Raw genomic sequence first — 14,581 nt, forward strand, 5'->3', positions numbered from 1 at the left:
AATTTTTTATAAGATATTAATAAAAAAAAAGTCTCATTAATAATTAGTTTAAGATTAATTAAGTAGTTAAACACAGCTTTAGCCTTTTGGAGGCTCCACCTCAACTACTTCCCCACTCAAAAGCAACCATTACAAAAAGGCGCATAAAATGCGGCAAAAAGCGCCTCCTACTCATAGTGCTTTTTTGCTGGATGATCATTAGTCTATGTCAAACTTGGGTGATAGCAACCTGCTAATCTTTTTAATTAAAATTGTGCCCAAATTGTAAGGTGATCTATATTTTATCTTTTCAAATCTCTATTAAGATGCGTTTAGATGTTGAATTGAATTGAATTAAGTTGAGTTTAGATAATAAAATATTATTATAATATTATTTTTTAATATTATTATTATTTTTAGACTTAAAAAAATTGAATTGTTTATTATATTTTATATTAGAATTTAAAAAAATTGTAATGATGAATTGAGATGAGTTTAACAAACAAATGAAGAATATAAATGTTAACTTATCACGCATTGCGTCTATTTATAGTAATATCATATTGAATGCTATATTGATTTATAACAAGAATGTGGAGTGGATCGCACTGATTAAACCAAATCCTCGATCTTGTGAGAGAAGAAGAAATTATATGGTACTGGTGACAAAAGGGTTTACATTTGAAAGGAAGTTTGTCGGTGTTCGGGTAGAAGTAGTGGTGTCTATGGAGGTGGTGAGGCCAAGAAAAGAGCACAGAATGCTCTGTTAGCAAAAATGTTGCATCCGGTTCAAGTTGTATTAAGTCGAATAGAAGTCATATATAAGTCGATCGTTACCTAATCAATTTAATTAAATGAGTCAGATTCTTCAATCTAAACCCGTCAATTTTAGAAAACTCATTTGCATTTCTAATATAAAATAGAGGGTAGTGTATCATAAAATCAATTACTCCTTGAAGAATGGCGGGGAAATTACGAATAAAAAGGATGTGTGAGAAGCAATCAAAGATAGTAAGAACTAAAATTTTCATGTGCACAAAAACGAATGCAACAAAATAAGAAGCTCGACATGCAAATTGGTCGCATTGCCGTAGCATGCATGGTACACGAACCTACGCTTAGAAAAATACTTTTGCCTACCATTCATGTACGTTACGTAGATTAAGGCTTCGTTTGGATCACTAACTACTCTCAACTCCTCTCAACTCATCATTACAACTTTTTTAAATTCCAACATAAAATATAATAAACAATTCAACTTTTTCAAATCTTAAAATAATAATAATATTAAAAAATAATATTATAATAATATTTTATTATCTCAACTCAACTCACTTTAACATCTAAACTCAACCTAAATTAATCTATACAGGTATGAATTAAAATAAAAACAAAACAAGCTTTCAAACAAAAAATTAAATGAACAAATGAACAAATGTTGGGCTGATAATTCCGAGGCCAATGCTATAAATTAATGGTCTAATAAAAACGGCAGCCCAATTTCTAAGCATCCCTTATCGGCAATTTAGATCTCATTTGAATATAAAAACTGTTTTATCTCATCTTATTATTATAATTTTTTTAATTTTTTATATAAAATATAATAAATAATTTAATATTTTTAAATTTTTAAATAATAATAATATTAAAAAATAATATTTTATTCAATTTTTATATAAAATTATCTTATCTCACTGTTTAAATTAGACTTATTTATTTATAGTTTTTAATTTGTCTCTTGAAGTGTTTCTTTTCTGTCTCTGAGACTGTCTGTCCATCGTAGGCAAGATCGCCTGCCAGACAGCAAAACTCCAGTTTCAACAACATTCGAATGTTCCTCTTTGACTTGAGAATTGAAGAAAAACATGGAGCATTACTTTTGTGGGGAAAGTCCAGATTTTCATTCGGAATGATTAGCTGCCCCCGAGTGAAATGGCTTGCCATTGCTTCTTAATTTTCCTACCCTTCGTATAAAAAATCCCCAAATATCCGAACGCAGAGGATGAGCGACTGGTCATGGAAAATTCAAATATCAGAAAAAATACTCATACAAATCCACAAAGAAACAAGATTACGACTCATTCACACAGCATGAAATCGAGTAATATAATATAAACCCATACATCCAATGCCTAAAACAAGATTAAGTTTAAGATGGAAAAATAAAAAACTGAAATGGAAAGAAAAAAGTAAGCGTCTGAAGGAGATTGAGACAGAAATCATTACCACTTGAGAGTAAGAAGAAAATGGAAGGGACCCGATCGATTCAACTGAAGAATGCAGAGCCGCTGGCTGTTAAAAAAATACTGGCTAAAACGAAGAGCGGGTTTATAACTGGCGAAGCGAATTCAAAAGATATTGGCTGTTTGGAAACATGATTAGTGTGGCTGGTGTAGGGGGCTGAGTTCGGTCTCGATACCGTTTAAGATATCCAATGTTCGGAATAATTGCTTGTAATTTAACTGGTAGATGTTAATGAAAGACTGGATTAATTTTAAATTTGAAAAAAAAAAAAATTCTGTAATATATTGATGCTACTATTTCAAAATTTGTCGTTTAAGAGGATAAAGTGTAGTTTTTCTTACTATTTTTCTGACATCCCGTCTAAACGACTAGATATTTTAGTTGATTTTCTCTTAATTTTAGTTATTTTTATTACATTTTTAAAATTTTAGGCCTTGTTTATTTTGAAAAAACATCTCATCTCATCTAATCATTACAATTTTCCTAACGTTCAATACAAAATAAAATAAATAATTTAATTTTTTCAAATCTCAAAATAAAAATAATATTAAAAAATATATTTTAACAATATTTTATTCAACTTTTTAACTTTAATCTCATCTCATCTCATCTCCGAAAACAAACGAGCTCCTTTTGTTGTGATGAATAAGTGTCATATCAATATTTTGTCGTATAATTAGAAAAGACATATATATACCATATAAAAAATGTACCCTCATTTGAAATTGAGTAAAACTTAGATGAATTATCCTTAAATATATAAGTCATAAATAATACAATGTCAAATAAGTTCTTTTATAAGTAATTATAATACTGACAATGCCAAAGAGAGTGTTAAATAGAGTTCAAACTTCATAAATATATATACGAGAAGTGCTAGATTTATACAGAATTCTTAGCCAAGAAAGTTGGCGTATATTAATATGATATTTTAGGTTGTAAAGTTCTTTTTATTTTAAAATAAATTTTTCAATTTATAAATTTTTTTATATAATTTATTATTTACCTTTCATCTCTATCTCACTCTTTAAAATATTCATGTAATGTGACAGATATGGCATACTTCTATTAAAAAACTAAGACATATCTATCTTGGGATATGGACAAGGAACAATTTGAATTGATATTTACTTCTGTATTAATTTAGAATGCAAGTGGACTTTGATTTAGTCATAGTTATCATAAATTAAGGGGCTACAACTCAATGTGTTGTTCGTCTTAAAAAATTAACACCCTTGTGTACAAATCTTCAAGCAGGCACTTGATGATCTAATGGAATTGTGGAACCGACTGAAGAAAGAAGATTTTATCAGTTTGATGGGCAATGATTAGTGTACTTCACAGTTCACAGCAGGATCCAAATATTTTCATGCATAGGAGGATATTTAGAGAATGATATGGGATAAGAAATATCCGGATAATAATAAAATAATTTGTGAGTAGTAGTGAAATGATTTGAGTTATGATATTTTATAGAATTTTGAAAAATGAGAGAGGAAAAATTGAATACAAATATTATAAAATTAAAATATCGTTCGAATATAAATTTGTAATTTTTTTTTTGGATTTGAAAAAATTAAATTATTTTTAATCTTTTATTTAAAAATTTTAAAAAATTGTAATGATTAAATAATTATTAGATCAAAAATTTAAAGATTTGAAATTAAAAAATATACGTTTGAGTTGTGTTTAAATTTTATAGTGTGATGAAATGAGATGAAACCATATCAGTATCCAAACAACTCCTGACACTCAAGACATATACAGGTTAGTGTCACGCTACTGTGCTGCCTAGTGTTGAGTTTGATCGATAGTTTATGTTGCCTTTTTTTCAAAAATATTTTTTAAATATTTAAAAAAAAATACAAATTGAATAACGATAACTTTTTAAAATATTTTAAAAAATAAAATAAAATGTTCTCTCGTCAAAACCAGATAGCATTTTCACATATTAACAATAAGAAGATGATGACGCCGTTAAGCCGCTAATTTATTTAATGCAAGCTGACTTTGGTTAGGATTGTTGGTTCATTGCAATAAATTGAAGAACTTTTATCGATTCCGTTGGCATTATTTTATACAATGTAAATTGTAACGTGTTTATTTAATGAGAATGTGATGTCTCGAATGAGTAAATGAGAAAGTGGCCACTTAGAAAAAAAAATTATTTATTATTATCATTTATTGAACTTAATTATTTTCATCTAATTCTCTAAAAAAACCCACTGCCATCATGTTGGGTTTTTTTTATTGAGCCTCATTGTAATTTATGATGGTCCGATTTGATGACCCGATGTAATAAAAATTTATTGTAGTTTTTGGTGGAATTCTAATGAGGTTTTGGCCCTCATTCCGACCCAACACACTAATTAAGATTTATTATATATTGTATTAAATTTTTATATGGCTGCCAATTAGGGTTTGCAATATATATATACTAGCAGTTATATATCGTGCAAAGCACATTTGTCTATTTATCTAATTGAAAATAATGTGTTCAAAAAAAAAAATGATGTATAAAAATAATATATTTTTTTAAAGAAAATTAATTAGTTAATAATTTAATGTACAGGAGCAAGAAAATAAATTTTAACAAACATCATAATGATAACAAAATGTTACAGTAATATGAGTAATATGAAAATTAAAAGATTTTGAATATTTTAACAATAGTTTTCTTAGCAAAATATATGAATTATGTAGAATTTAACCACAATACTCAATGACCCAGGGAGTACTGAAAAAATACAGAATCTTTTATTTTTATATTACTCTCATATTTTTTATCATTAAAGTAAGTCTTTTCTATTTTAGAAACTCTAAAAATATTATAATTATAGAAAATCATTTTATCTAAATAATTTTAATTAAGAATATTATGAGATTTAAATTATATTAAAAACTCTAATTATTTATATGATTTTACTGTCTTAAAAATATTTAACAAAACTCTATTATTTATTTTACTGTTTAGCACTATTTATTACTATTCACAAACACTATTTATTACTGTAGCACTGTTCAAAATTGTTGATTATGTAGTAGTTCATACTGTTTGTACTGTTTATTACTGTAGTACTGTGCACTGTTTATTACTATTCACGTTGTTTATAGCCACTTTTAAGTTAGATCATTCTTATTGGATTAGCTAAAAGTTAAATTCAGTGAGAATTTAGCTATTGAATCATAAAATGTATTATATTGGAATAGCTACATTGGAATATAGCTATAGTAACTTCTAAAGTTATTTCCAAATTTGAAAGACACTGTTTATTCATCAAATCTATTTTATATCATTTATTTCTCTCTCCCGAGGTCTCCATCAACGTATTTCTAGTTTTTATTTTTACTCCATAATTTAATTAGAATATGATTACTAATTAATATATAATATTATAAATAGTAAAATATGATAAAATAAAATAATTTCATAATTAAAAATTTAAAATATTTTTAAAATTGATATATTAATTTGAGTTAGTAATATATTAATTTAATAAGAATATGATTATTAATTAATATATAATAGGTAAAATAGTAAAATATGATAAAATTAAATAAAATAATAATTAAAAAAATAAATATTTTTAAAATTATTAGTTATTCATTATTATATAATAAATAAATGTCTAATCTAATGTGAATATTTGATGTGTATAATTAAAATCAAATTCATCTTATATTATTTTATTATTATATAATGAAAAAATAGTTATTCCAATGTGGATATTTATATGAATGTAATAGTTAAAAGTCAAATTTTTTTTACATTCATAAAAAAATATCCTTTAAATTTTAACTAATCCAATAAAAGTGTTCTAAGGAGGATATGTACAATTTCCATACGACCGCATTGTATCTACGTTGAGCTACGTAAATATGTCTTGTGTGATTTATTTATTTCTTTTACTTTTTTTTTTTCTCTTATCATTTCCAACATTTGCTACATTGTTGTTAGAAGCTTAAAATGATAAGAAATGATATTTACAGTCGTGAAATATGTAAGTGCAGAGTAATCTTTTTAAAAATTGAGTAAATACGAGACTTATTTAAAAATATATTAATTTTTTAATAATAAATCTCACATTTTTTTCAAAATGATTATTTAATGTTTAAACATTCCACAACTGATAATAACATTACTCAAACAATTATTTGGTGCCATGTTGGGACAGGCATATTTGAATTGTAATTTAAAAATTGTACCATGTTGAAAAATAATTATGGAAAACCATAAATAATTATCTGCCGAAGTAATGCTTCCTGAAAGGATTTATCATTAAATTTTTTTTTATAAGTGAGAAAGTATCATTAAAAAAAAGATTTGTCCAGGTATCCTTTTTGTGAAGTAACAACGTGTCATATGAAGAAAAAATTAAAAAAAAAGAAAGACATTTTTAGCAGCATAAACTAAAGTAAGATGTCATAATGCTACCTATAAAATAAATGGATTTTATTAAATGGATTTTCTGAGTTATCACCCACACCAGAAGAGAAGTACAGTTCCGTTCTATCAAAGATAGATTCTTCTGTCGACACGTAAACGTGGAGATTAGACTGCTTCAGGCCGTTGGGTACGTGGAAAATTTTTTCTTTTGGGGCCCATAATTTTGCCTTAATATCATATTCTAAACAAAATCTCGTGGACTTCTTCCCGCGTGGGACCCAAAACCAAACACAGAAACCAGACAGGGATCATTCACACATCTCCCAATCACACCCAACGTACACCTTCCTTGAGCAAACGCAAGGGCCCGAAACAACAGAGAAACAAAACAAATAAAAATTAGAATAGTAAACCTTAAAACTGAATGTTTATTTTTTATTTTTTTTTAAGTACATAAAAAGGAAGTAATTGCATGTATGGCACTATTCTCCGGGAGAGTGTGCAATCTGGTACATCTGCATGCTCTCTCACCTTTACCCTACCCTCCCTCAGTGCACTTCAACTTCTTTCCCACTTCCATCCCCATTTTCTCCTCCTGGGAATTTCTTGTTCTCCACTGGTTTCCATTTTTCAGAAAGTAATAGAGTTCGAGCTCCGTTGTAAAACTAATTCAAAGAGATCTTGTGATCGCTACAAAATGTAACACTTTTTTTTTTTGGTTAAAGCTGTGATTTATTGTATGCATTCAGATTTATAAACCCCAGAAAGTTGAGAATAGAGAGGTTTCGAGGATGAAAGGGGCGCAGAAGGATTCAGAGAAGCTGATTTGGGAACCGATGAGAAGCCCCTCCGGGGGAAACCCCATTGTCGGGTCGGGTCAACAATCCAGAGCCTTGCACAAATTCCTGGTCTGGCTCATCCTCTTCGTTTCTGCCACCTACATCGTGTACACGCTGAAGCTCGTTTCCACCTCACGCACCTGCGACGACGAGCCTTTCCCCAATCCTCGCACCCGTATCTCATCCTCATCTTCTTCTATAAAGAATGTCACGGCCACCTCGTTGTTATCACAGTCGATTCAGGATCACGCGGTGGTCGAGACTCTCCTACCCGAGTCCCCAGAAACGCACCGGACTGAGATCCGGAACATAGTGTTCGGCATCGCGGCCTCGGCTAAGCTCTGGGAGAGAAGGAAGAACTACATCAAGCTCTGGTTCAGGCCCAAGGAAATGCGAGGCGTTGTGTGGCTAGACCACACCCTGAAGACTCGCGAGGCCGACGAGGAAGACCTCCCTCCAGTGAAGATCTCCGGAGACACGTCGCGGTTCGCCTACAAGAACAAGCAGGGCCACCGGTCCGCGATTAGGATCTCGCGGATCGTTTCCGAGACGCTCCGGCTGGGCCTGGAGGATGTGCATTGGTTCGTGATGGGCGACGACGATACCGTCTTCGTGACCGAGAATCTGGTCCGAGTATTGAGGAAATACGACCACAACCAGTTCTACTACATCGGGAGCTTGTCGGAGAGCCACTTGCAGAACATATACTTCTCATACGGGATGGCCTACGGCGGTGGAGGCTTCGCGATCAGCTACCCATTAGCCAAGTCGCTCGCCAAAATGCAAGATCGATGTATACAGAGATACCCGGGGCTGTACGGCTCCGATGACCGAATGCAGGCTTGCATGACAGAACTCGGTGTCCCACTCACGAAAGAACTCGGTTTTCACCAGGTCCGTCGCTTTCCTAGTCGGACTTTTTTTAATAAACCTGTTCGGTGGTTTTTGTTTTCTAGTGCTTTAATTGATTTTTGTTTGCTTCCTATGGTTGTTGTTTGCCGCCTTGTATATTTTTTGACCTTTTTTTCCCCGGCTAAGAAACGGTGATCCTTTTCCAGCTATAGAAGCTAGAATCTTCCTTTTTATCTCCGATATTCCGGCCGATATTACCTATAACACGGCTTTGGACTCGGTGATCTTTTCCAGGAATTTCCGATATGTCGGTATCGGCAAAATCCATGCTAGGCGTTGATTGGCTTGGGATCGGTCCACCATTTGCGTTTTCTAGTTCATAAGATTGGTGTATAGGAGACCGGGGGGTCTAACATCAAGCAGGTCATTAATTAGCTGTGTTTTCCACAGTCCAACGTTAGGATAATTGGTGAAGGGTTAAGACCCACGAGTCAAAGAGGCATCGGGCCAGGTTTTGTCCACCCTGTTGAGGTGCTTCACCCACGGTCATTTTGTTGGATCGCTTGAGTTCATGTTCCTCTTTGAACGCTAGGACAAGAGTGAAACCTCCACAACATATTCACAGATGCTGACAAAATACTAACTTCCTAAGAGAGAGTTCTATTGTGCTTAATTTAATTTAAGTGCTCATTAATGAAAGACACCATATTGACTTGGTGATAAAAGTATGTCTTTTGGCCTTAGTTTTTAGCAAAGTACAAGAATGTTTATCTGTAGTTAGTTGGCAAAGTAAAAAATGAGATAGAACAAGAACAGTTAATTTCAATCACTTCTTCAAATACCTTACACTCTGCCCCTTGGCTGACGAATTATGAAAATCTACAGTTTTTGTGTTTTAAGGGGTAGCTTTGTAACCCTGGAAACAGATGTTGATGGTGTTTACACAAACCTCATTTGTGGAATATGGTTCCAATTTTAGTAATATATTAATGCGTAAGATCAACAGCATTAATTCTAACCCTGTCTGTTCTTGTTCCTGGTCAATGACAATCAGTATGATGTATATGGGAACTTGTTCGGGCTTCTAGCCGCACATCCGGTGACACCTTTGGTGTCGTTGCATCACCTAGATGTGGTTGAGCCCATCTTCCCCAATGTGACTCGGGTTCAAGCCCTCCAGCGGCTTACCCTACCTATGAAGTTGGATTCAGCTGGGCTCATGCAACAATCAATTTGTTATGACAAATCTAAGAGGTGGACCATTTCAATTTCATGGGGATTTGCTGTTCAAATATTCCGTGGAGTCTTTTCACCCCGTGAGGTTGAAATGCCTTCAAGGACATTTTTGAATTGGTACAGAAAGGCAGATTATACCGCATATGCATTCAACACACGACCAGTTAGCCGAAACCCCTGCCAAAAGCCTTTTGTATTTTACCTGTCAAAGGCAAGCTTGAATTCAACAATGAACCAGACAGTGAGCGAATATGTTCGGAATCGTGTATCTCATCCTGTGTGCAAGTGGAAGATGGCTGATCCTGCCAATCTCGAGAGAGTGGAGGTTTATAAGAAGCCCGACCCACATCTATGGGATAGAGTAAGTGCCATTTTTTTTTTCAGTTTCTATTTGATTTCTTTGTTTAAAGACTGCCATCCTCGAAGGGTTAATTTCCTATACAACCTTTATGTTTCACTTAGTTTTGAAATAAGGTGTTGGATTTTCATTTTAGCAATAAAATGTCAAATTTATGTTTTTCAATTATACTTCAATCCTGTTGCTATTTTGGCAGTCCCCACGGAGAAACTGTTGCAGAGTCATGAACCCGACGAAGAAAGGAACCACGGTGATAGAAGTGGGTGTGTGTGGGGAAGGTGAGATCAGTGAAATGTAGCCATATTTATTCAATTAATTGATGCGAGCTTCTTCTCTGTTCCTCTTCTTCTCATTGCCTCTTACCGTTGTCTATTTCTTTAATTTGTTGATTGTTCTCCACCTCCCAATTTTTTGCTAGTTTCCTCCCTGATGTCGTTGACAATCTTAGAGAAAAAAGAAACTGGTATTGTAAAAAGGCTGTAATTTATGCATTTTGTAGATGCCGAGCAGTTCAAATTTTGAAGCTTATTTGATTCCAATTTGAGAAAGTATTTATGCTCTTTGTCAATACCAATTTGAGTAGATTTTAGCTTTCGAGGATTCACTGCTATTAATGATTGCAGCAGAATAAAGCTCAAGTTTTTTCTTTTATTATTTCCAGTTTGAAGTTCTCTAATTTTAGGCCGTTTAAAATGTGAAGTCAAAATCGAGTAACAGGTCACAACTTTAATCTGCTGGAATGGGATAAAGAAGAGAACAGAATTCCAAGGGGTCGGGGATTCTTGGTTTGGTTCTTCTGGGTTAATCCGATGAGGGCTAAGATATTTCTACTTCTGGTCCCTTTGGTCACTTTTGTGATGGCCTTTGACTAACCATAACTAAAAGGGTCGGAAAAGTGTTAAATCCTAGATTAAAGTTGGGACTTTAGGAAGATGACGTTGGTGTTAGTCAAGAGTAGACACCAGAGGTGACCTTAGTCACTGTATTTTTTTATTCCGGGCGTGACCAACTACTATTCATTGTTTTTTGTGGGTTCCAAAGGATGCCTTTTGAACAAGTGCTCTCTTGTTGGATTGTGCTGGGATTTTTTCGATTCAAATTGATACCCAGCATTGTCGGTAGCATCAACACGAAATCTCTATTATTCTATTATGTTCATCACTTAATATAATTGAAGAGTGAATGCAATACACACTACGTACGACCATCTAATAGCTTTAAATTCCTTTGACCCTGAGCCAGCTCTCTCTCTCTGTCTCTCTCTCTCCGTTTTGTTTTTGTTTTTTTGTTTTGGGGATATTTTTTTATTGTTGTAATAAAACAGAGCAAAGTTCATGCCTTAATGAATGATAGCTTCCATTGTCCAGACTCCAAACGCCATAGAAACATATATGAGAATGTGATGGATTTGAAGGTATGCAGCTGATGGTTTTCTGATGACTTGAAGTTCTAAAAGATGAATGCTTGAACACATAAAGGGAAGTAAGTGGAAATTCCATAAACCTCAAGAGATTGACAATCAAAGTCTGACCATAAATGACACTCTTTTAGGGAGAAAAAACAAAAACAAAACCCATCACAGTGTTGTTACCTTAATTAATTACTCCAAAAACAATAATAGAAGACAGAGAAAAGTGTCGGTGAAGATACAGCTGTGGTTATGGAAGAGACAGTCAAGGCAGTACTAACGAAGGAAGTGGGTGCAACTTGCTGTCATATATCGAGCTGCTGCCCCAGCGTGTTTTTTGCTTGCTCTATTCCCATAAAAATCTTGCAAATATTATAGGTGAACGGGAGAAATCACCGGATTTAAAAAATCGACCACTCAGCGCTCACATCATCTTTATGACTGTTCATCTCTTTTATCGAGGTAGCTCTAGCCTCTGAAGTTGGCCCCCCCCGGATGATCCGTCATTGCTTCATACAAAACATTAGTTTGTCACGTTTTAACAGTAAAATATTTAATTTTATCAACATTACTCCAGATTCCAAACGGGCTCTTACTCTCCAATTCAATTTCTAATTTTCTTTTTAAATATTAAACATTAATAATAATGTGAATGTGTTACCCAAATTTAAAGTTTTACTGGATAAAAAATACTGACGTGTTGTATTTTTTAAAAAAATAAAATGGAAAATTTATTAATAATTTCCTAAAAAGTGAACGATAAATTTGAAGGCGTTAATATTATAAGTAGGGGAAGCCCGATACAAGGACAGAATGTCATAGATAAACACGTATTCACATGCATCCGGTGGATACATTACAACATTATTTACCTTTCACCTCTTCTGCTCTCTCTTTCATCTCCTCGAGAGACTGTTGGAATTTTGAATTTCTGCAATCAATAGAATGACAAGTACTGTAATCTCCCATACTAAATAGTTATACAAGAAAAAAAAAAAATAAAACTAATTTTCTTCAGCTTCAAAATAGGGGGATGGGGACTGCTCTCATCCAAAAACTGAAAATATCAATATATCTCAATTTTAAAACTTCCACAAAAAAAAAATAAAATAAAATTTGACAAAAGTTCAAAAAGGGTAACATCCTAATCATATAACACCATTATCTAACTTCAGGCTCCAAATTTAGAAATAAAATTTTTTATAATTAAGTTCTTTTAAAAAAATTAAATTATTTATTATATTTTATAAAAAAAATTTTAAAAAAATTATAATAATGAAATGAAATAATTTCTAAACAAAAAGAAGCGAGACCAATTAAAGATGACAGTTGGAGTCAAGTTTATGGCTTAATAACTCTTTTTTTCTTTTTTTTCAGTGTTTTTTTTATTATATTTGAAATGATTATTGAGCACTTATATTTTACTGAATTTTGCATCTTTATAACTGTTTAGTTTACTTATACATTGCTTAACTCGCAGAGGAAAAAAAAAAAAACCTGGTTACAGTCCTCATCTTCTTGTTACTCTTGAAACAAACGAAAAATAAATATAAAAAAAATAAAAATCTTAATAGAAAACCCGCCCCGACCGAGTTCGAGCATAAGCAACAACAGAAGGAAACAATCAAACCCCCAAAAATTAAGAAACCGCGCTCAGAAATTACTTGAACTGGACCATCGCAAAGCCTCACGTTATTGAGAAAATAAGAGACATAATGGAACTGAGCTAAGAGGCATTATAGACTGAGGAAGAAGGAAACATTTCTGCACATGAAGCAGTGCAACTGAGCGAAGAGGCAGGGCTTGTGAAATCGTATCACTTCCTTTGATACGACAAGTTCTTGAACTTCCATTGGCCAATTCGCATCTACTTGAAGATTTCATATTGTTGCATTGTACACCGTTGACAATGATTCAGAGAAATAAGATACGGGCTTGTTTGGATTCGCAAGTCATCTCAGCTCATCTCAACTCATCTCAACTCATCTCACTACTATTCATTACTATTCAGTAACTTTAACTCATAAATCTCACTACTATTCACAACTCATTTCATTACTATTCACAATCCATCTCAGCTCATCTCAAGTCATCTCAAGTCATCTTCGAATCCAAACATCTAGTTTCTGAAAAGCCCTAATCGACCGCCATGGAAGAGATCGGAAACCAAGGGATTCCGAGGAAATTGGGCTTTACCTGGCCCAATTAAATATTAATGGACCGGAGAGTGGCCGATTCTTAAACATTCTATTGGGTTTATATCGGGCCTGGCCCATTCTCCGATGAAGTTTGCGTTGGTTAATTATTATGTATGCGATGGTATTCCCGCGAAATATATCATATTATTAAGAATTATGATTATAAAAATAATTTATAAAAATGATATCCTATGATAAGGTAGAAGTATTCTCTCATCCACTAATTAAAAATTACACATCTACATACGAAGTCTCGATATAATGCTAATTAGAGCCCTTCCCTCGTCATCCATAATTAATTTGTGGTTCTCATGAATTAGTTTAGTCAATAAAATGTGAGTTCGGTTATTTATAATTATTTTTGCGTATTCTTTTTATATTTTATTGATGTGATTAATTAAAATAATTATTTTATATTAAAAAAATGATGCAACTAATTATATTAATAGAGTACACAAATGTAACTACACATAAAATTTTTGATAAAATGTATGGTCGTGAGTTGATTTGTTGTTCAAATATGCTCTTCCTTTCAAGATAGCTTAGAGCATTGGTAGTGGTTTATGCATCTTCATATGCAAAATCATCATTTTTGAAGAATGATTTTGCATATGAAAAAAAAAATTCCACATTGGTTTATGCATCTTTGAACTAAATAATAATAAAATATTATTATTTTTTTATTTTTTATTTGTTTCCTAAAATTATTTTTTTATATATATTTTACAATTAACATCCACTTTGTATTATCAACTTAATACAAATTTTATGTATCAAAATCATCTTAATATAAATTCTACAAAGTTGATTTTAAGGGTAGGAGAGAGAAAAAAATAGTAAACTAATGTTTGAAGAATGAATAGTGCCTCTTCAAATTTGAAGAAGCACTATTTATAGCTATGCAAAAATTTAGAGATGCATAAGCCAATGTAGATGAATTTAAAGACATATTCTTTAAATTTGAAGATGAAGATGAAGATAGATCTAGAAGCCACTACCAATGCTCAGTAATAAAGATGAGGGGTGAGGTCGTAGGTTCTAACGATATTAAAAAAAAATCTGAAATCTAATCATCACGGA

The 14,581-nt window shown here is 32.3% G+C and overlaps 1 protein-coding gene across 1 annotated transcript; it reads left to right on the forward strand.

Moving 5' to 3' along the window:
• Positions 1-7,092: 7,092 nt before the first annotated feature.
• LOC108997475 lies at positions 7,093-10,230 on the forward strand. The gene is made up of 3 exons (XM_035693998.1): positions 7,093-8,343; positions 9,356-9,898; positions 10,092-10,230. The coding sequence occupies exons 1-3, from the start codon at positions 7,402-7,404 to the stop codon at positions 10,191-10,193; spliced, it is 1,587 nt and encodes a 528-aa protein (XP_035549891.1). The 5' UTR covers positions 7,093-7,401; the 3' UTR covers positions 10,194-10,230.
• Positions 10,231-14,581: the final 4,351 nt, after the last annotated feature.

The sequence above is a fragment of the Juglans regia genome, chromosome 9 (assembly GCF_001411555.2).
Source record: "Juglans regia cultivar Chandler chromosome 9, Walnut 2.0, whole genome shotgun sequence".
NCBI lineage: Eukaryota > Viridiplantae > Streptophyta > Magnoliopsida > Fagales > Juglandaceae > Juglans > Juglans regia.

Excerpts from the sequence above, each read along its gene's own strand:
- LOC108997475 (XM_035693998.1), top strand. The coding sequence starts at position 7,402 with ATGAAAGGGGCGCAGAAGGATTCAGAGAAGCTGATTTGGGAACCGATG. Across the intron at positions 8,344-9,355 it reads AAGAACTCGGTTTTCACCAG|TATGATGTATATGGGAACTT; the intron begins GTCCGTCGCTTT and ends AATGACAATCAG. Across the intron at positions 9,899-10,091 it reads ACCCACATCTATGGGATAGA|TCCCCACGGAGAAACTGTTG; the intron begins GTAAGTGCCATT and ends CTATTTTGGCAG.